The 22932-nt window shown below is 36.7% G+C and overlaps 1 protein-coding gene across 2 annotated transcripts in view; it reads left to right on the top strand.

Moving 5' to 3' along the window:
- The window catches only part of DEPDC1B (DEP domain containing 1B), a 116682-nt gene that overhangs the window by 77852 nt on the left and 15898 nt on the right, over nt 1-22932 (top strand). For both annotated transcript variants that reach the window (XM_045393738.3, XM_005556967.5), the window contains exon 8: nt 22456-22622. In XM_045393738.3, coding sequence (XP_045249673.1) covers nt 22456-22622 — 167 coding nt within the window. The remainder of the gene's footprint in view (nt 1-22455; nt 22623-22932) is intronic.

Genomic DNA, 22932 nt, shown 5'->3' with positions numbered 1-22932 from the left:
ATTGTATGTAACAAGAGTAGGTATTTTCATAAACTTTTTTGTTTTAATTAAACACATGTATATGTATTGTTGCAGTCTAAAATGTATTTCTTAATTTGGATAAGTGTTAATGAGGATGTGGATAAATTGGAACTCTTGTACATTACTGGTGGGAATATAAAATGGCACAGCCATTTGGTAAAAACAGTTTGGCAGTTCCTCAAAAAGTTAAGCATACAGTTAATATGTGATATAGAAATTTTACTTCTAGGTGTATACCCAAGAGAGTTGAGAACATATGTCCACACAACAACTTGTACACAAATGTTCATAGCAGCATTACTCAGAAGAGCCAAAAAGTGGAAACAACTGAAATGTCCATCAAATGATGAAGGAGTAAAATGTAGTATATCCATACAATGAAATGTTATTCAGCCATGAAAAGGAATGCAATGTTGTTACATGCTATAACAACTTGGATGAATCTTGAAAATATTATTCTAAGTAAAAGATTCCATTTTTATGAAATGTCCAGAATAGGCAAATCTATAGAGACAGAGATAAGTGGTTTCCAGAGGTTGTGGGGAGGAGAAAATGGGAAGGTGACAAAATGTTCCAGAATTAGATAATAGTGATGGGTATAACTTAGTGACTATATAAAAAAATCACTGGACTCATATACTTTAAAAAAGATAATCCCATAAAAAAGATCAAGCAAAGAAAAATAACTAAATTTGACTTTAGTAGTTAAAAAGAATATAGTATCTCAAATGAAAACTTTGCTGGATAGGATTAGGGGTAGATTAGACACTCTAGAAGTTAAAGATCAGTGAGCTTGAATACATACAATAAAAGCTAGTCTAAACAAAGCACAGAGAGTAAAAAGAACAAAACAAACCTCCCACAACAAAAGAAAACAAAAACCAGCAAAAAATACAGCCTCAATGACCTATAGGAAATATTTAGCAGTCTAATATACATGTAATTGGAGTTCCTGAAGGAGGAAGAGGGTAGAATGTATCTTTTTTTGTCCCCTATGACTGCTGTTAGGATTTTATTATTGATTTTTAGGAATTTCATTATATCTTGGCGTGGTTGTTTAAACAGATGTATAGCTTATCAACCAATGGTGGAGATAAAATAGAATATTTGAAAATACTTATGGATTCACAGAATCTAAGATGGCCCCCAATTTTCCTGCTACCTTGTACTCTTGAGTATATGTGGGACCTGTTACTTGCTTCCAACCAATAGAATCTCACACCAGTTAGAGTGGTGATCATTAAAAAGTCAGGAAACAACAGATGCTGGAGAGGATGTGGAAAAATAGGAATGCTTTTACACTGTTGGTGGAAGTGTAAATTAGCTCAACCATTGTGAAAGACAGTGTGGCGATTCCTCAGAGATCTAGAACTGGAAATACCATTTGACCCAGCAATCCCATTACTGGGTATATAACCAAAGGATTATAAATCATGCTACTATAAAGACACATGCACATGTATGTTTATTGCGGCACTGTTCACAATAACAAAGACTTGGAACCAATCCAAATGCTCATCAATGATAGACTAGATGAAGAAAATGTAGTGTATATACTCCTGGGAATACTATGCAGCCATAAAAAAGGATGAGTTCATGTCCTTTGCAGGGACATGGATGAAACTGGAAATCATTCTCAGCAAACTATCACAAGGACAGAAAACCAAACACCACATGTTCTCACTCATAAGTGGCAGTTGAACAATGGGAACACATGGACACAAGGAGGGGAACATCACACACCGGGGCCTGTCTGGGGGTAGGGGATGGGGGAGGGATAGCATTAGGAGACATACCTAATGTAGACAACGGGTTGATGGGTGCAACAAACCACTATGGCACATGTATACCTATGTTACAAACCTGTACGTTCTGTACATATACCCCAGAGCTTAAAGTATAATAATAATAATAAAAGAATATGTATGTCAAGGGTGACACGTAATTAAGCAAAGCTCAGTAAATTTAAAGTGTTTGAAATTGTACTAAGTTTTCTGACTATGCTAGAATTAAGCTAGAACTCCAGGTCTAGGTGGCTTACTGATCAATTTTACCCAACACTTAGGAATAAATAATGACATTTGTACGAAAGTCCTTTCAGAAAATAGAAGATGAGGAAATATTTACTGAATCATTTTATGAGGCCAGTATTCACATGGGTAATAAGACCAACAAATACATTACACAAAAATAATGTAGTGCATGATGTCCCTGGTAAAACCAAATGCAAAAATACATTAAATTTGCAAATTGAACTCAGCAGTAGATAAAAAGGACAATAATACGTCATGGCCAAGTAGGGTTTATCCCAGCGAGGTAAGACTGGTTTAACATCTAAAATCAATCAATATAATTCATCATATTGATAGTATGAAGGAAGAAAACTCATGTGACCATCTCAATGATTGCAGAAAATGTATGTGACAATATTCAACACCCATTCAGGATAAAAATGCTAAATAAATCAGAATAGAAGAAAACTTCCTCAGCCTTATCAAGGGTACCTATGAGAAAATTATGGATAACATTTTTCTTAGTGGTGGTAGACTGAATGCTTTCCCCTATGGTCAGAAAAATACAAAGCTCACTACTTCTATGCAACATTTCATGAGAGGTCAGCAGTGCTTTCATGCCTTAAAGGCATGAAAATGAAATAAGTGATTTAAGATTGGAAAGAAGAACTAAAACTACATTTGCTGATATCAAAAATCCCAAGAAATCTGCCCCCAAAAAGCACGTATGAATTAATAATTAAACTTAACAAGGAAGCAGGTAAGACCACTGTACAAAAATCAATTGGAAAACTAAAACAAAACCCGAAAAAACCCAACCTAATAATCTATTTCCAATGACACCACAAAAACATGGAATACTCCGGGATGAATTACAAGTAGGAATAAACAAGGTGTATGCAAGACCTGACAATGAAAACTATTAAATGTTGTTGAGAGGAACTAAAGATGACTTACATAACTGGGGAGACACACTATGTTCATGGACTGAAAGATATGCAATATTGATAAGATGTCAATTCTTCCAAAATTGATCCATGGATTATTTAGCTTGGTAAAAATCCAAGGGCTTTTTTTGTAGAGTTTTCAAGCATTTTGTAAAATTTATTTGGAAATACAAAATAATCTGAATAGCCAAAACAATGTGGAAAAAAGGAGAAAAAATTAGAGAACTTATATTACCTGTTTTTAAGACTTACTATAAAATCTTACTATCAAGTGTGATATTGGTATCTTATTGTAAAGTCTTCCTGTAAAGTATATTGATATTTAGTGTGATGTTGGCATAAGGATAGATATTCAAGCCTATGGAATGGAATAGAGGGTCCAGGAGTAGATTCACATATCTGTAGTCAATTGATTTTCAGCAAAGAAGCCAAGGGAAAGGGTAACCTTTTCAGGGTAGTGTTGGAGCAACTGGATACCTATTATGGAAAAAGTGAACCTTGCTGTATGTACTCGAATTTTACTTTGGAATAGATCATAGATTCAAACATAATAGATAAATCTAAAAACCTTCTAGAAGAAAGTATAGGAAAAAAATTCTTGCAATTTTGCATAGACAAAGATATCTTGGTTCCCAGAAAACATAAACCATAAAATAAAAATTATATCAAATAGACTTCATCAAAATTGGAAATTTCTGCTCTTTGAAATATACTGTTAAGAAAATGAAAAGACAAGAAAATTCCCATTACATAGCTCACAAAATACTCATAAATAGGATATGTAGAGAACGCTTCAATAATAAGACAATGCAATAAAAAATAAAAATTGGATACAACAGGAGTATATATGAAATACTCATAAGCACATGAAAAGATTATTAACATCATTAATCATACAGGAAATGCAGATTAAAACCACAATGAGATACTACCATGTACACACTAAAATGGCTAAAGCCAAAGACACTGTCATAAGTTTTTGGTGAAATGTGGGGCTCCTGGAGCCCTCAGACGTTGCTGATTGGACTGTGAAATGACACAGCCACTTTGGAAAATGGGTTCATTGTTTCTAACTAAGTTAAACACACATATACCTTAATTTCATTCCTAGGTATTTATCTAAGAGATAAGAACACGTGTGTTCACACAAACTGTGTGGTGCTCATAGCAGCTTTATTCATAATATCAAAAACAATCTACATGTCTGTCAGCAAGTGAATGGAAAAACATTTTGTAGTGTATGCATCCAATGAAATATTACCCAGCAATAAAAATAAACTATGGATACATACAACAATATAAATGAATCTCAAAAATATGCTGAGTGATAAAAGCCATTTTGGTTCTATTTACATGAAATTCTAGGAAAGGGGAATCTATGGAGGCAGAAAGCAGGTCAGAGGTTGCTTTGATCTAGGGGATCGAGAGGCCTTACTGCCAAAGAGCACCAGTAGATTCTTTGGGGGGATGGGAAGAGTTTTATATTTTCATTGCTGTGCTGTTTACATGGGGGTATGCATTTGTCAAAACTCACTGAGCTCTACATTTAAAATGGGTACACTTTTGTAGTATGTTAATTATAAATCAAAGTGGAACAAAAAAGTAACACATGTTATTTGAGGACTTTTCATCTACTTCTGAGATTTTAAACTTGGGATGCCCTTGACTCATTTTACTCAAATATTAATTTGAGTAAAAAGTCATGTATATGCATGAAATACTAGCTGCAGGGGTGGCTTGTTCATCATAACTTTTCTCATAATAACTTTGTTTGTTTGTTTGTTTATGTATTGATTGATTTTTGAGATGGAGTCTCGCTCTGTCACCCAGGCTGGAGTGCAGTGACATGATCTTGGCTCACTACAATCTCTGCTTCCCAGGTTCAAGTGATTTCTCCTGCCTCTGCCTCCTGAGTAGCTGGAATTACAGGCATGTGCCACCATGCCTGGCTAAGTTTTGTATTTTTAGTAGAGACGGGGTTTTGCCGTGTTGGCCCGGCTGGTCTCGAACTCCTAACCTCAGGTAATCCACCTGCCTTGACCGCTCAAAGTGCGGGGATTACAGGTGTGAGCCACCGTGCCTGGCCTGCTAATAATAACTTTAAAAAACCTAACATTTCAAATTTGGATAAAACTCATATCCAATTGAAAGGGAAATACAACATTATTTAATAAATATATTACATCTAAATATTAATAAATTCGTATCTTATATGGTAAGTTAAAAAAAAGAGAAGAGATTAAGCAGGGGCTTAGAAACATAAACCAATATAAACAAATTTTACAAAACTGAATGGATTAGCAGGGTGTTGGGGCACACACTTGTAGTTCCAGCTCCTTGGAAGGGTGAAGCAGGAGGATCCCTTGAGCCCAGCCCAGGCAATAAAGCAAGACCCTATCTCTTAAACAAAACAAATAAAAAATGATTGGAGGAAGACATAGAAACTAGAAAAGAAAGTGTAAAACAACAAAAACACCCTAAAACTCACAGAAATTAAAGTGATTTTTAAAAGTTGAGTTGTTCATTTATTGACTATGAGCATGACTGCTCTACAGTCAGAAAAGATAAAATCGAGGCTCAGATGGGGAAATGCATGGTACTGCTTTTAGAACCATGCTCAGAAAGATTTGGTAGAGTTTAAACAAACAACTTCAGGCTTCTGTTGCCCTCTTTTATAGGAGTGAAAGAGAAAGGGAGGAAAGATTCATAAAGGTGTAAATTCCCTTGATACCATGGACCACAGAGGCATAGCAGAGAATGGTTCCTGTAAGACTTGAAAACTGAAAGTACAACATAGCTGCAATTTGTGACTAAGTATCACTGGTACAAAGGACTTAACTGATTAAGATATATCAATAAGTAATCTCTTGGGTGATCATACAGGAATGCTTAAAACCTCAGACCCAATTAATGGCAAAACAATGACCCTACATCTGTTTTATACACACACACACACACACACACACACACACACACACACACACACACACACACATACACACACACACAAATGTTACAGCCTTTTTTCATGGACTGTCTTAGTTCATCTCATTTTGAGGAAATAGTTATTGAATGACTTCTGTGTGTATCTGTGACATTGTATTAAGTATTCATATACTTACTTCAATACAGACTTAAAAAAGTAACTTCCTCTTATGGCTATTATATTTTAATCTTCCTGGGAAAGATCATTATCGATTACCTGTCAGTCTCCTTGGTGCTTCCATGATATCCCCTTGACACATCTCTACTGTTGTCTTCCACATTGCTTTGTGATGGCTTACGTTCATCGTCTTCACCAGACTGAGCTTCTTGATAACAAGATCTTTGTCTTTGTCTCACTGTTTTGGGATTCTTAGATCTCAGCACAGTCCTAGAACATTTTATGCTCTTTTCAAACCTTTGTTGAATGAATACATTAATGATTCTCAAGTATATATTTCAAATGTTGACCTGTCCCCTAAATTCCAGCTCTGCTGTCGTCATCTGCCTGTTGACTATTTCCATGAGTCTACTGTCTTTCACAAACCCAAATTGCTTCTCTTCCGTGACAAGTCAGCAGCCCCTCTGGCTCCACTGTTTTTGAAGTAGGCCCCCTTAAAGCTGAAGATTCACAGTTTATTTGTCCATAATTGCCCTATCTTAACACCCTATTTTAAAATGTGTTTTTGTTATGCAGATTTTAAAAGGGTTAAATCATGGCCTTCAAACTGGTTTAGAGAAATTGAAATCTCACAATGAATATCTCATGAGAAGAGAAGCATAATGAAGACTACAAAAATATATTGCATTTTAAAAGCAGCATGTAGCTCTTGTGTGTGTATAGCACGAGAGAAGCTTAGAAGAGTGACAATATCTCCCAGGTGTCACACTTTTATTTTATATACTTCAGTTATTTGTGGCAATGATGGAAACCATAACAGTATCATTGACATCCTTACACTATTCATAACACTGTTTTTAGCCTGCGTGTGACCTTGCATTCCCTCAGACCTTTCACCATTTCTCTTTTAAACAAATTATTAAATTTTCTAACAATCTCCAGTTTATAAGAATGGCTATAGTACAGTCCAAATAACTCTTTTTTTTTTTTTTTTCCTGAACCATTTGAAAGTAAATTGCTAGTCAAATGTTCTATCACCTATAAATACTTCTGTGTGTTTTTCCTGCAAACTAGGTCACTCTCCTATAGGACCAAAATATAAGCATACAAATCTGAAAAGTAACACTGATTAATTACTATTACATCTCATTCAAGTTTGCCAGTCATCCCAAAGTTCCTCTATTTTGATTTGTCTGATGTTTCCTCATGATTAGATTCACACCATGCATTTCTCGAAGGTTATAACAGACACAATACTATGTTCTTCTTATTACATCCCAACAGGTAGTGCACAATCTTAATTTGGCCTATTACTGGTGACGTGCACTTTGATCACTTGATAAGGTGGTATCTGTCAGGTTTTTCCACTATATAGTTACAGTTTTTCTTTTTGTAATTAATAGTATTTTATGGGGTGGTAGCTTTGAAAAATGTTTAGGTAACTTTTCCCACATTAAACTTTCAATTTACTTAGCAGTATGGACTCCTGACTTTGTATTTTATTCACTGGGTAATAGTCCATTGCCTGATGCTCAAACTGTCTCAGAATCAGCCAGCAGGAGGCCCATCAAGCTGGCCTCTGTGTCCATTTGCCACTTGCCTGTCATTCTTGGACCACTTTCATTTATTATTATTACTATTTTTTTCCCCTTAGAAACAGAGTCTCACTTTATTGCCCAAGCTGGAATGCAGTGGTGCCATCATATCCCACTGCTTCCTCAAACTCTTAAGGCATAAGTGATCCTCCTGCCTCAATTTCCTGAGTAGCTGGAACAACAGGCACTTGCCACTATACCCAGCTAATTTTTAAATTTTTTGTAGAGAAGGGTCTTGCCATGTTGTCCAAGCTAGTCTTGTATTCCTGGCTTCAAGCAATTCTCTTGCCTTGGCCTCCCAAATTACTGGAATTACAGGCTTAAACCATCATGTCCAGCCATATTTTTTGTGTTTGGATACTTCAGGCTCATCTTGTACTTGCTTTTTTTTCGTGGAATTATTGTTTTGGGGTATTGCTCATGGAAAGAGAACAAAATTCATGAGTTCGTGTCCTTTGTAGGGACATGGATGCAGCTGGAAACCATCATTCTTAGCAAACTATCACAAGAACAGAAAACCAAACATCGCATGTTCTCACTCATAGGTGGGAACTGAACAATGAGATCACTTGTACTCGGGAAGGGGAACATCACACACTGGGGCCTATCATGGGGAGGGGGGAGGGATTGCATTGGGAGTTATACCTGATGTAAATGATGAGTTGATGGGTACTGACGAGTTGATGGGTACAGCACAGCAACATGGCACAAGTATACATATGTAACAAACCTGCACGTTATGCACATGTACCCTAGAACTTAAAGTATAATAATAAAAAATAATTTAAAAAAAAGTTCTCAAACAACACTAAAAAGTGACCCTGCAATTTGATTTTCGAACTTCCATCAAATGTACTATTTGTGGGAAGGATTGTGATTAAATTGGCAAAACAGTAACATAAGACATCTGTGTGTCCATCACTCTGATTTGCATTGTTGCAGTGATATCAGTGTGTTTATATCTAGAAGCAGAATTGTTAGATTGTTTGGTATTTACTTCCTTCCTAGGTCTAGCAAATTGCTTTCCAGAGTGGGTGCAGCAATTTACACACTAATATACTATTAGTAGTATATTCCTATAAGCATTTACTTACCAATCCTTGGTTTCATCAGGCTTTAAAATTTTTCTAGTCTGATGGGTGTGAAAAGGAATCTTATTGCTGTTTATAGGTCATAAGGGTTTTTTCTTGAGTGAAATGCTTTTTCTATCCATTACCCATTTTTTTTGGTGGGGAGGGGAGTTTCTTTTTTTGTCTTTCTAAAAATATATTCTGGATAAAATCTTTTGCACCTTAGCCTCAAAAATACTTCCTAGTGTGTGGCTTATCTTTTGATTTTAATGAAAATATAAAGAACTTCTATGTTTAAGTCAAATTAGTTTGTGTGTTTTTTAAAAAATCTGTATCATTCAGTGACAAAGAGATTGTGTACTTCCAATATTTTAGTTTTTTTAATGTTAGGTTTCTAATTTCTCTTAATTCATTTAGTTTATCTTTAAAATTAACTTTATTGATGTATAATTAATATACAATGAAATACACTAATCTTAAGTACAATTCAGTTAGTTTTAATAAATATGTACTTGTGCAATTAATATACAGACCATTTCCATCAACCCTAAAGGTTTTCTTGTGCTGTCTCTTGGTCAGCCCTCTACCCCATCACTGGCACCAGACAACCAGAAATAGAAACTTTCTGTTTAGTTAGGTTTTCTTTTTTAAGAGCTTCATACAAGTGGAATTATACAGTGTGTACTTTGTATCTGGATTTTTCTGCTCAACATGATGGTTTTGAGATTTTTTTTCATGTGGGGCACGTATCAGTAGTTTGTTGCATATACCAGCAGTAGTTTTATTGCTAAATAGTCTGTTGCCTGATATATCACAATTTCTCTATTCACCTGTTTAGGGACATGTGGATTCTTTCCAGTTTTGGGATTTTATGAATGAAGCTCCCGTGAACATCCATGTATCAGTTTTTATATGAATATATATGTATATCTTTATTTCTTTTGGATAAATAGGAGTTGAATTTCTGGGTTACATGGTGAACTTATGTTTACATTTATATGAAGTACTTTTTTCTAAAGTAGTCGTGCCATTTTACATTTCCATCAGCAGTGTATGAGAGTTTCAGTAGCTCTACGTCCTTATTAATACTTGGCATTGTTAGTCTTTTAAATTTTTGCTACCCAAGTGGGTGTTTAGTGGTATGGCTTTGTAAATTTGCCTTTTTCTGATGACTGGTAACATAGGCATGTTTTCATTTGCTCATAGGTCGTTCATAGATTTTCTTTTGTGAAGTGTTTATTCAAATTTTCTGCCTGTTTTTTAAATTGGTTTGTTGTATTGTTGAGTCATAGAGTTATTTGTGTATTCTGCATGTACATCTTTTGTTAGATATATTTATTATGAATGTTTTCACCCAGATTTTTTTTTTTCATTTTCTTAACAAATGTCCTTTGGAAAGCAGAAATTTTTAGTTTTGATAAAGTCCACTTTTTATGATTCGTGCTTTTTGTGTCTCAAGAAATCTTAGCCTACCTATAAATATTATACCATTTTATGTATAATGTTACTCCCCTACAACAACATTCTTTAGTGTTTTCCTCCTGCTCTTTGTGTTATTGTTGTCATACATTTTATTCCTACTTATGTTATAAACTGTACTATATGTTATTATTTTTTCTTTAAACAGACAAGTTCTTTCAAAGAAATCAAGAAATGAGAAACAAGTTTTATCTACCCACATATTAGTCTTTTCTTGTACTCTTCATTGCTTTGTATAGGTCCAGGTTTCCATTTGGTACTACTTTCTTCTGCTTGAAAAACAACCTTTAACATTTTTTGTAGTACAGATCTCAGCAACAAATTCTCTCAGCTTTTTCTGTTCATTTGTTTCTGGTGGAAAGTGGTGGGGAGGATCTGTTTTGACTAAAGTTTGAAAGATACTTTCAGTGGCTATAGAATTCTAAATTGCTAGTTTTTCTTCGTTCAGCACTTTAAAGATGTCAGTATCTTGTCTCCTGGCTTGAATAGTTTTTGCTGAAAAGTCTGTTGTCATTTTAATTTTTGTTCCTCTGTTCATGTGTGTTAATTTCTGACTGTATTTGAGATGTTCTGTATCACTGATTTTTTTTTTTTTTTTTTTTAGGAATTTAATTGTAAAATCCTCTTATAGTTTTCTTTGTTTATTGTGCTTTGATTTACTGGATGTCTTTGATTAACTGATTTGTAAGTTTCATTAAATTTGGAAATTTTTTTGCCATTATTTCTTCAAATATTTTTTCTGTGTCTCCTTCCCTTTTTCTAATTACATATATGTTAGATCACTTGAAAATTTCCCACAAGTGGCTGTAGCTCTATTTATATTTTTCTACTTTTTTTTCTCTTTGCTTCTATTTCAAGTAATTTATATTACTATGTATTCAAGTTTTTTGATTTTTTTTCTTGCTGTGTTTAATCTGCTTTGGTTCTCATCTAGTTAATGTTTTCATTTGAGACAGCATTTTTCATCTCAAGAAATTCCATTTGGTTCTATTTCGTATCTTCCATTTGTTTTACACACATGAACATAGTTAGAAAACCTTTTGGATAACCTTTTCTGCTAATTTTTTTTATCTCTATTGTTTCTGGGTCTGTTTTAATTGATATTCTATTGATTTTTCTCTTGTATATTGGTCACATTTTTCTGCTTCTTGGCATGAATAGTAATTTTGATATTGAACACTGAATTCTTCATTGCCGATTGTCTAGATTTTATTGTCTTCCTTTTAAGAGTATTGGGCTTGTTCTGTTAGTCAGCTAATTTACTTGTGTTTCTGCTTGCCCATTTCTATCTTATTTTTAAAGCTATTGTTAGGACAGAACTACATTAGCCTTTACTGAAGGGAAAATGTAATCTCCCTACTGAAGCACACTCTTTCTGGGCTTTCTACTGAATGCCCTCAGCTGTCAGCAGGGTTCTTTTATTATGAGGGCTCTGGGAATTGTTTAGCTCATAGCTCACTGGCAATTTTTTGTGTGACTTCATTGAGTTTCACTTTATACACGTATATATATTTCAGTATTCCTCAAAGTTTCAAGGGGATTCTTATGCACATTTATGGAGCCATTTTTGTGCATAGCCCCTCCACTTGGAACTCTGCTTCAGAACATCCGGCTGATTCAGCCTCGCAGAACTCCATTCTTTGTCTCTTCCACTCAGCCAGAACTCCATGCTTGAGATTCCTGTCTCTGATCCATGGCTTGCAAGGTCCTTCTAGGCAGAGTCTGAGGATGATTGTAGTGCTCATTTGTCTTGTTACCTTTCTCAGGGATTATGGTCCTGTACTGTTGACCTTCACTCAGAAACAGCTGTTTCATAAAATTTGTCCAGTTTTCTGTTGTTTTTGGCAGGAGGGTTATTTGGTTCTTGTTATTCCACTACGATTGGAAACAGAATTTCCTGTTTTTTAATAAGGTAAGAAATTGTCATTTAATTTTTTTCTTACATGTGGTTATGAAATTGTTCCAACACTGTGCTTTGAATACAGTATACTTTTCTCAGTGATTTGTAATGTCGGTTCTGTCATATGTCAAGTTCTCTCTTGTACATACTTAGACCTGTTTCTAGGCTTTCTGCTTTATCCCATTCATCTTTTGTCTATTCTTGTGGTATATTATACTGCTTAATTAATACAGCTTTAGAGCAAATCTTGTTATCTTGTAGATTGAATCCCTACTCCTAATCTTTGCCATTTATAAACATTGCATAACTCCTTTTGTGTTTTTCCCAGTAAACTATCTATTTGAATTAATTGGATTGGAGTAAGAAGTAAATACAGGTCAGCAATTGTGGTTTGTCTTTGAAATCTTGTGTTCAGCCATGAACTTACTTTATCAATTAGCAGGTGACAAATTATTAAATGCAATGCTTTTTCCTAGAAGTGAAAAATTCAAAATAGTGCTTTTATTAGTATAACTTTAAGAATACTGATAATAACTAACTTATTAGTATTTACTGTGTGTGTCACACTGCTTTCACCACTGTAATATACTACCTCATTTAATTTTACAACTCTTAATTATTTTCTCCATCTTACAAAAGTCCAAGTTAGGGCTTCCAGGTCAGATAGCTAGTTAGGTTGCAAAGCTTGTATAGGAACGCAGGTATTTCAGTTTCCAGATAATCTTAATTGCTATGCCAACTTGTCCAATAGGCCTTTGCATATTCCTAGACCAGAGCAGATGTTCAAAATTCTAAATACTTACTGAACTTGGGAAAATCTTTACCACAGGGGTTTCTCAGTGGGAAATATGATTTAAAAAACAGAACAACTTTTCACCTGGATTTTAAGGCAGTGGCCTTGTACATTATACAGGCATACCTTGAAGATATTGCAGGTTTGGTTCCAGACCACCATAATAAAGTGAATATTGCAATAAAGTGAGTTACACCAATTTTTTGGTTTCCTAGTGCACGTAAATGATGTGTTTATACTATACTGTAGGCCATTAAGTGTGCAATAGTATTATGTCTAAATAAACAGTGTGGTGTATTACTTAAAAATAATTTATTACAAAAAATGCTAATGATCATCTGAGCCTTCAGCGAGTCATAGTCTTTTCACTGTTGGAGGGTCTTGCCTTGATGTTGGTGGCTGCTAACTGATCAGGGTGGTGGCTGCTGAAGATACGGTGATTGGCAATTTCTTAAAATAAGACAATGAAGTTTGCTGCACTGATTAATATTCCTTTTACAAAATATTTCTCTGTAGCCTGCGGTGGTTATTTCATAGCATTTTACCCACAGTAGAACTTCTTTCAAAATTGGAATCAGTCCTTGCAAACCCTGTGGTTGCTTTATTAACTAAGTTTATGTAATATTCTTAATCCTTTGTTGTCATTTCAACAAAGTTCACATCATCACCAGGAGTACATTCCATCTCAAGAAACCACTTTCTTGGCTCATTCTTAAGAAGTAACTCCTCATCATTTCAAGTTTTATCATAAGATTACAGCAATTCAGCCCCATCTTGAGGCTCCACTTCTAATTCTAGTTCTCTTATTTCCACTATATCTGCAGTCACTTTTTTCACAGAAACTTAAACCCCCCAAAATCATCCAGGAGTATTGGTATTACTTATTCCAAACTTCTGTTAATGTTGATATTTTGACCTCCCATGAATCATGAATGTTCTTAATGACATCTGGAATAGTAAATTCTTTCCAGAAGATTTTCAGTGTACTTTGCTCAGACCCATCAGAGGAATCACTGTCTATGGCAGCTATTGCTTTATGAAATGTATAAATAATAAGACTTGAAAGTTGAAATTACTCCTTGATCTATGAGCTACAGAATGGATCTTGTAGTAGCAGACATGGAAACAATGTTAATTTCCTTGTACTTCTTTATCAGAGCTTTTGGGTTACTAGGTGCATTGTCAGTGAACAGTAATATTTTGAAAGAAATTGCTGGCGATTTTTGTTTTTGTTTTTGTTCTGTTTTTTTTTTAGCAGATCTCAACAGTGGGCTTAAAATATTCACTAAACCATGTGTTGTCATTTCTAGAGTGCAGGTAGAATAGATGTAGCATAATTCTGTTTTTTTTTTTTTTGTTTTGTTTTCTTTTTTAGGTAGAGTCCTGTGCTGTCGCCCAAGCTGGAGTGCAGTGGCGCAATCTTGGCTCATTGCAACCTCCACTTCCTGGGCTCAAGCAATTCTCCTGCCTCAGCCTCCCAAATAGCTGGGACGACAGGCATATGCCACCATGCCTGGCTAATTTTTGTATTTTTAGTAGAGACAAGGTTTCACCATGTTGGCCAGTCTGGACTTGAGCTCCTGACCTCAGGTGATCTGCTCACCTCAGCCTCCCAAAGTGCTGGGATTACAGGCATAAGCCACCACACCCAGCCAGTTGTAGCATCATTCTTAAGGGCCCTAGCCTTTTTGGAATGGTAAATGAGCAGTGGCTTCAACTTCAAGTCACCAGCTGTATTAGCACCTAACAAGAGAGCCAGCCTGTCCTTTCAAGCTTTGAAGCCAAAGATTGACTTCTCCCTTCCAGTTACAAATGTCCTAGATGGCATCTTTTCCCGTTAAAGGCTGTTTTGTCTACATTGGAAATCTGTTATTTAATGTAGCCACTTTCATCATGATCTTAGCTAGATTTTCTAGATAACTTGCTGCAGCTTCTACATTAACACTTGCTGCTTCACCTTGCACTTTTATGTTATGAAGACAGCCTCTTTCCTCAAACCTCATAAACTAGCCTCTGCTAGATTCTAACTTTGCTTCTATAGTTTCCTCACTTCTCTCAGCCTTCATAGAATTGAAGAGTTAGGACTTTGTTCTAGATGAGGGTGGGGCTTAAAGAAATGTTGTGATTGGTTGGATCTTCTATCTAGACCATTCAAACTTTCTCCCTATCAGCAACACACTGTTTCACTGCCTTATCATTTGTGTGCTCACTGGAGTGACACTTTAGTCTCTTTCGAGAACTTTTCTTTGCATTCATAACTTGGCTAGCTGTTTGGCACCGGAGACCTAGCTTGTGACTTCTCTCAGCTTTTAACCTGTCACCCTTACTAACGTCAATCATTTCTTTGATTTAAAGTGAAAGATGTATGACTTTTCTTTCACTTGAACACTTAGAGGCCATTGTAGGGTTATTCATTGGCCCAATTTCAATGTTGTTGTGTCGAGAGAATAGATAGGCCCAAAGAGAGGGAGAGAGACGAGGGAACCACCTATTGATGGAGCAGTCAGAACACACTCATTGGTTGATTAAGTTCACAGTCTTATGGGCATGTTGTGTGGTTCCCCAAACACTTATAGTACTTATTGATCGTAGGTCATAATGATAGATAAAATAATAATAAAAAATGGAAATATTCTGAATTACCAAAATGTGCTACAGAGACATGGTGTGAGCACATGTTGTTGGAAAAATGGTGGTGATAGCCTTGCTTAACACAGGGTTGCCACAAAACTTCAATTTGTAAAAAATATAGTATCTGCAAACATTTCTTTTGGAAAGAAATGTCCTTAGTCAGATTGGGAAATTCCAGAAAGAGTCTCTCTCAGTGCTTCAGGAAAAAGGATCAGAAAGACTAGAGACCAGGCAGGTCAGAGGGAGACCTGGAGGTGCTTCTTTAGTTCACCAGATCAAATGCCAAGTGTCAGTATTTTAGGGTATTGTTTGCAGACCCCCAGTGCAATGATACAAGGCAAGTTACTGTTGGCATCAATAGCAAGCCCCAAGTGTGGCAGCACAAGATTTACATTCAAAAAGCAGGCCGGGCGCGGTGGCTCAAGCCTGTAATCCCAGCACTTTGGGAGGCCGAGGCGGGCGGATCACAAGGTCAGGAGATCGAGACCACAGTGAAACCCCGTCTCTACTAAAAAATACAAAAAATTAGCCGGGCGCGGTGGCGGGCGCCTGTAGTCCTAGCTACTCAGGAGGCTGAGGCAGGAGAATGGCGTGAACCCAGGAGGCGGAGCTTGCAGTGAGCCGAGATCGCGCCACTGCACTCCAGCCTGGGCAACAGCGTGAGACTCTGTCTCAAAAAAAAAAAAAAAAAAAAAAACAAAAAGCAGGCCATAATAGTACACATTTACTTTGCACTATGTGGACCTTAGAGCTTGAATCCCTGGTGGCTTGACTGCTCTAGAGTGAAGGCAGGGAAACAAAGGAGTTTACACAGCCTGCTCTCTTGCCTCTGGGTGAGGGCCACATTCCTCGGGAGCAGTCAGGAGTTCAAGGGAAGGGGAGAAGTGGAAGCTCACTGAGCTCCTAGCCTGGCCCTGCTGGTCTCATTCGCCAGCCATAGTATAGACCTTCTGCCCTGTGAAAGGCTCCAGGAATGGCAGCCCGGCTGTACACTTTTCCAGGAGTGCACTCAGGACAATCCCATCAGGAGGTGATGAGGACCATTTGTTTGACCATTCCCTGATCAGGGATAATGGCTGGCACTGATAATGAGGCAACAGTTTTCTTCCTTCTGCTAATTAAGAGAGTCTGCCTTGGACTCTAGAAGCTGCAGAAACTGCCAAGTCATGCATTTAGATCACTTTTAGTTTTTACAAGTGCTGAATGGCTCTTAAGAGTTAGTAACTTACCTTTCAAACAGTTAAGGAAGCATTTAAAGCATTTGCTTATATACCACTTATTAATTACAGAGACTGCCAGACTTCATCTTAAATGGTGTCGAAAGTATCATTGGTGTTGAGAGTCTTTATTGACACCTTGGTAAAGTTCAGTGTTGTCACTGTGACATTGATGATATTGGCATTTTGTTAGGACTGATTGTTAGAAAGTTGATAGATGTTTATTACCACTCTCCCATCACACCTACTTTCTTCTAAACAGGCCCAAACTGTCCCTGCTATAGAAATATAAAAAGAAGTTTCCTCACTAAGTTTCCCAGACAAACTTTGTCATAAACCATTGTTTGTTCTCAGGTCCCATTCAATTCCCAAAGGGAATTATTGACGATACATTATCTGGTCATTGGGTCCATTCATTCCCCCTGAAATTCATTGCTCTTGCGCCTCCCGTCTCCTCTTCCTCTGTGGTAGGGGGTGTATGGGCATTTGGACCCTACTGGGTTGTTGAGTGATCATTCTCTTGCTATTGTCCCATGCTATGCATGTTAGAATAATTTCTCCTGTTAATCTGTCTTTTGTCAATTTGTTTTCAGTGAACCTTCAGAGAGTGAAGGGGGGAGCTTTCCCTCTTCACCCCTATGGTATAAAAGTCACATCTATCTTGTTCACTAATATATATCAAAGGCTCAATAAAAACCTTGTTGAATGAATTGTAAAAAAAAAAAAAAAAAAAAAAAAAAAAAAGGGAAGTTCAATAAAACGAGGTTATACCTGTATATTAATAGGTGACTCCAATAAAGACTTCTGTAATCTTTTACAAGGGGCCAACTATCAAATGGCAACTGCAAAGATAGTTCTCTCATTGAAGCTAACAAAGACATCTACAAACTTTCAGCTGAAAAATCAAAAAAGTTTGAGTTGTTTAGGACCTTCTAACACCAGGGAACGAGACATATCTTTTTGTATGTAATAAAAATGCAAGTCTGAAAATCTTCCAGTGACTCACAGAGTAATAACTGTGACAGAGGCTTTCTGAATTACACATAGTGAATTTTACAAAAACATAATATGTGGATGATGTTTATGTAAGTTTATATCTTCTTCCGTACTATGTAATGTGGTTCTACAAGTGTTTAGGCATTTAGGGTTTAGAAGGGCATAATTAAATGATTTATTATTCAATAATATGCTTGTGTTGGGACATTGTGGAATTTTACCTGCTGTTGTTGTGAGGCCCAGAGCCAAATTTCATCTTATCTATTAGTGCACAATACATTTCTTAACCAGATTTTAAAGAAAATCTAGCTAAAGTTGTATGTGATTCATGTTGTGTCTTCCTCCTGATGTTAGTTTTAATGCTTTAAGGTAGTAGTAGCTATGACTGATGCCATTGAAACTTTCAGTTCACTTGACTCCTCTATATAGCCCATGGATACCCAGTGTAGTCCATTGATTTGGTTTTTTGACTATTGATAACATTTTCTGATTTATGGAGGTTGACTTGTCCACAATCGGTGAGAGCTGGGATTTAATCCAGATATTCTGGCTACAATCCCAATAAGAGATGGGTCATTCTTATTCTTCATTCATGTATTCAAGTATTCATTCATTCATTCATTCATTCTTTACACAGAAATGTATTGGTACCTATGATGTACCAGGTATTTTTCTAGCTACGGGAGGCATATCAACAAACAAAAGTGTTAAGAATCCCTACCCTGTGGAGCTTAAATTCCAGTGGGGCAGAGGGGAAACAATGGTAGATAACATGATAAGTAAATTCTGTAGTATATTAGGTGGTAGTAATGTATACTTTGAAAAAAGTAAGCAGGTAAAGGAAATTGAGCATACCAATTTTATACCTCTTTGGAGGGAGAAATGAATTAAGTTTTCAATTTTATCTCATAAATTATGTCAAAATGATAGGTTTTGTCCCAAGCCTTTCCAAGCAGGTAACTTGGAACAAGTGTTCTGCTCTTCTCCTCCCTCCCCACTACTCAGAACATTGCTATAAAAGATGGCTAAATTACAAGATCAACTTACAGAGTCCTACTTAATTCATTATGTAGCTCAACTGTGGTTCAACGCTAGTAATGTTATAGACCTAACCAGTCCTTACAGTGGGTTTTCTCCCCAGTCTGGTAAACTGTATTCCATGTTCCAGCTGCAGGTGACAGGACCTCATCCTTTCATGCTGCTCTTTTAGCTTTGGGAGTAAGCAACTCCCTCTCCCTCCACAAGACTTCCTTCCATTAAAGATACTGATAGTGGCTCCTCCACTACCAGAAGCAGGAGGATGATCTTGGGGAATGATTATGGGTTTAAAGGAGGAAGAGATAGTAGCATAGGATTCTGTTTTCACAGGAAATAGGAAGGTTGACAGTTGGAAGGAATTGTAGAGGAGTCCCAGCTGGGATCAGTGACAGGAGGGAGGAAAAGGGAGACCCTGGTCTCACAGGAAGGTTGAGTTATTGGGATGTTTATGAGTCAAGGATAGTCGCTCATCACCCTGTATGTAGGTTTGTGTAGATAAATTCCTGAGATGGATTTACCTATGCCTTCTTCCTTGATTTCTTGTTTGCTTCTTGTTTCTTTCTCCTTTTCCCTTTCCTTTTCCTTTCCCAGGGTATTGCTCTTTTGCCGAGGCTGGAGTGCAGTGGTGCAATCATAGCTCACTGCAGGCTCAAACTCACAGGTTCAAGTGATCCTCCTGCCTCAGTTTTCTAAGTAGCTAGGCCCACAAGCATGCACCACTATGCCTATCTAATTTTTTTAAGTTTTTTGTAGGGATAGGATTTTGCTATGTTGTCCAGGCTGGTCTTAAGTGCCTGGTCTCCTCAGGTGATCCTCCTGTCTTGGCCTCCCAGAATGCTGAGACTATAGGCGTGAGCCACCATGCCTAGCCTCACTTAATTTTCACAAAGTCTGAAATTATTATCTACTCTAAGTTTGGCAAGGAACTGGTTGTTTAGAATTTAGTAATAATTTTTTGAAAAGATACAATGGATATAATTTTACATATTTGCTTAATATCATCCTCACAAAGAAATTTTTAAATTTCTTTTTATAAAATTCTGATTATTTTACAGCCCTGATGTACTCTTAATTTTAAAATATATTTCTTTTTTAATAAATTATTTTTCATAAAGGCTTTATAATCATACTTTTATTATTTTTAAAAAATATTGTACTAATATTGTTGCATAACTTCAAAAATTATCATTTAGTAGCCATGTAATACTGACTAATAATATAATATAATATACTATAATATGTAGTCTATTGATAAATATGTATTTGAGTGTTTATCTGTTTGCCTTGTATTATACTAGGAAATGTGGCTTGCCAAAATAAATGTATTATGCTTTCAGTTAGCTTGTAGTCTCATTCATAAAGCAATGTAGATACAGTGTAGTAAGGATAAGGTGAAATCTGCCTTTGCAAAGGGATTTTTAATTTGGGAAAAGAAGGGATTTGTGGGACAATGAGATAGAAGGCTTTACGGAAAAACTAGATGGCTTTATGGAGAAAGAGAATTTAACTAGTTATTACCAGTTCAACTGCTACATCCCCATTCAGACCATCAGCATGCTGTGTGTCTTCCTTTTTCCCTGCTTTCCCCTTGTAGCCTACAAAGTTCTGCACAATCCGCCCCTTGGCTGCCTCTCTAACCTGATTTCTGACTTGTGTTTTTCTTACACTCACTGTCTCTTGACGCTGGCCCCATTCCTGTACCTTACACATTCCCAGCATGCTCTCACATTATAATCTTTGTAATTGCCATTTCCTCCACCTTGAAAGTTTGTCTCTGCACTATTTCCCTGGCTTGCTGTCATTTCCTTTGGATCTCTGCTCACATGTTACCTCCTTAGAGAGGGCCTTCCTGAAAATGATAGAAGTGTTTTTTTGAGCACATTCCCTCACTCCCCAGCTCCTCTCCAGTATATTTTTCTCCATAGCATCTTTCCGCCTGACCTTGTGTTTTTATATCTTTTTGCTTTTCATCTTCTGGAAAACAAGCTCCATGAGATCACACAGGGATTTTGCTTTATTCCTCACTATATGTCCCCTCCTAACACAGTTCCTGGAATACAGGTGAGGCTTCATAAATATTTGTTGAGTAAATGAAAGAATATATTAAAATATGATCGTAAACCTTTTTTCTTTCCATGATTTGATGATGTGGAATTGAAAACAGGTCTACATAGATGATAATGATGTAATCAACAGCATTCCCGAGTATGTCTAGGATCAGCACTTGGTCTAGAAAATCTCTGTCTTCTGCCCTCCTTTCCTGTCCATGCACATCCACTGCCTTTGAGAATAAACCCAGTCTCCTTCATCTGGCAGTCAGGGCCTTCTGAGACCTCATCTCTGTTGATCTTTCTAGCTTTACTTCTACCAAGTCATTCCCCTCATAACCTGTGCTGCAGTCATATTGAGTGGCTTATAGTTCCCCTCCTGTGGCCCTTGCAGATATTTCTTGCATTGCCTTTCATTTGTCACTTATTTGTTTATGGGTTTCTCCTCATAGTGCATAAGCTCTTCAAAGGAAGAGGCCTGGTATGTCTTTGTATTTCCGGGATCTAGCACAGTTCTTGTATATTGTAGATGGTCAGTAAATACTTACTCAATATAAAAGATGTTTTTTGCCTCCCAAAGACTAGTGGTAACTTGAAATGGTTGGATATAGGACAGATAAACTGATAGAAGCAGTTTTACCTCATTAGAGGGCTTGGATATAAGTGTGTCCAGTGACAAATATAGTAAAAAAGAGAGCAATATTATAATATCCTTTAAAAAAAAAAGAGAGAGAGAGAGTCTGGCTGTGTTGCCCAGGCTGGTGCCATCATGGCTCACTGTAACCTCAAACTCCTGGGCTCAAACAGTTCTCCTCTTCAGCCTCCTGAATAGCTAGGACTACTGGCGTGTGCCACCATGGCAGCTAATTAAAAAAAAATTTTTTTTTTTTTTGTAGAAATGGGTTCTCACTATGTTGCCCAGGCTTGTCTCAAATTCGTGGCCTCAAGTGATCATCCCATCTCAGCCTCTCAAAGTGCTGAGATTATAGGCGTGAGCCACTGTGCCTGGCTAGAATATTTTAGCTTTTAGCAAAATCATACCTGAGATGAGGAAGGATGACATATAATATGATTGAATCAGCACACTTAACTAAGAAAGATAGCCTAACTGGAAGGAAGGATTGTTTGACAGGCCTTGTTTAGAAAGAAGGGGAGCCATTTGGCGGTGGACTATGTGGGCATTAGTCCTTTGTTTAGTCATTGAGAGTCATGCAAGGTGGTCAGCCTGCTGACTGATGACACGTTCATGTTCTTTCTATTTTGGACTAATTAACAATGTGAGTGTTGAGGGTTAGGGCAGTGTTAGCCTGGCTGCTCCTGGTTCAGGAAAGAATGCTATGAAAAGTGAGATATAGCTGTATAGTGTATGGGAGGAGAAAATGGCTGTATTTGGTTCTATATATTTGTCATGCCTGGTTGATGGTTTGTATTTTCTATAGCGATTTGTGAGTGACAATGGATCTATATTCAACTGACCCAGTATAGTTGAATATGTGATAATATTTTATGTAATTTTACTAATATATATTTTGTTAAAATATGACCATATAGAATCTACTAGGCTATAGGTGTTGAAAGATAACAATTTTTTTTTTCCTAAATCAGGTTTGTTACAGAAAGAGAAAGTGGCAGTTGAAGCATTTCAGATTTGCTGCCTTCTCCTGCCTCCTGAAAATAGGAGAAAGTTACAGCTATTGATGAGGATGATGGCAAGGATTTGCTTAAACAAAGAGATGCCACCCCTGTGTGATGGCTTTGGTACCCGAACACTGGTAGGTTGATTTTTAACATCAGATATGACTTTTTGGAATGAAAGTCAACTGAGTAAGGTGTATTAGTTTGGGTGATCAGAGGGAAGTACAAAGCAGGCTTGCTTAAAAGAGCCACAGTCAGTGTTCACCCAGACTTGTGGTCATGCTTTTGGTCTAAGTGTCTTAAAGAACATAATGAGAAGTGGGGACTTGAGTAGGGGGCAGACTCTGTAGAGAGATCTGCTACATCCTGTTCTCCCACTTAAAATTATTTTAAATTTATTCTTAATTGACAAATAAAAATTGCATATATTTATGGGGTACAATGTGA

Source organism: Macaca fascicularis, chromosome 6, assembly GCF_037993035.2.
Source record: "Macaca fascicularis isolate 582-1 chromosome 6, T2T-MFA8v1.1".
NCBI classification, from domain to species: Eukaryota; Metazoa; Chordata; class Mammalia; order Primates; family Cercopithecidae; genus Macaca; species Macaca fascicularis.
This window is presented reverse-complemented; position numbering and strand designations above follow the sequence as displayed.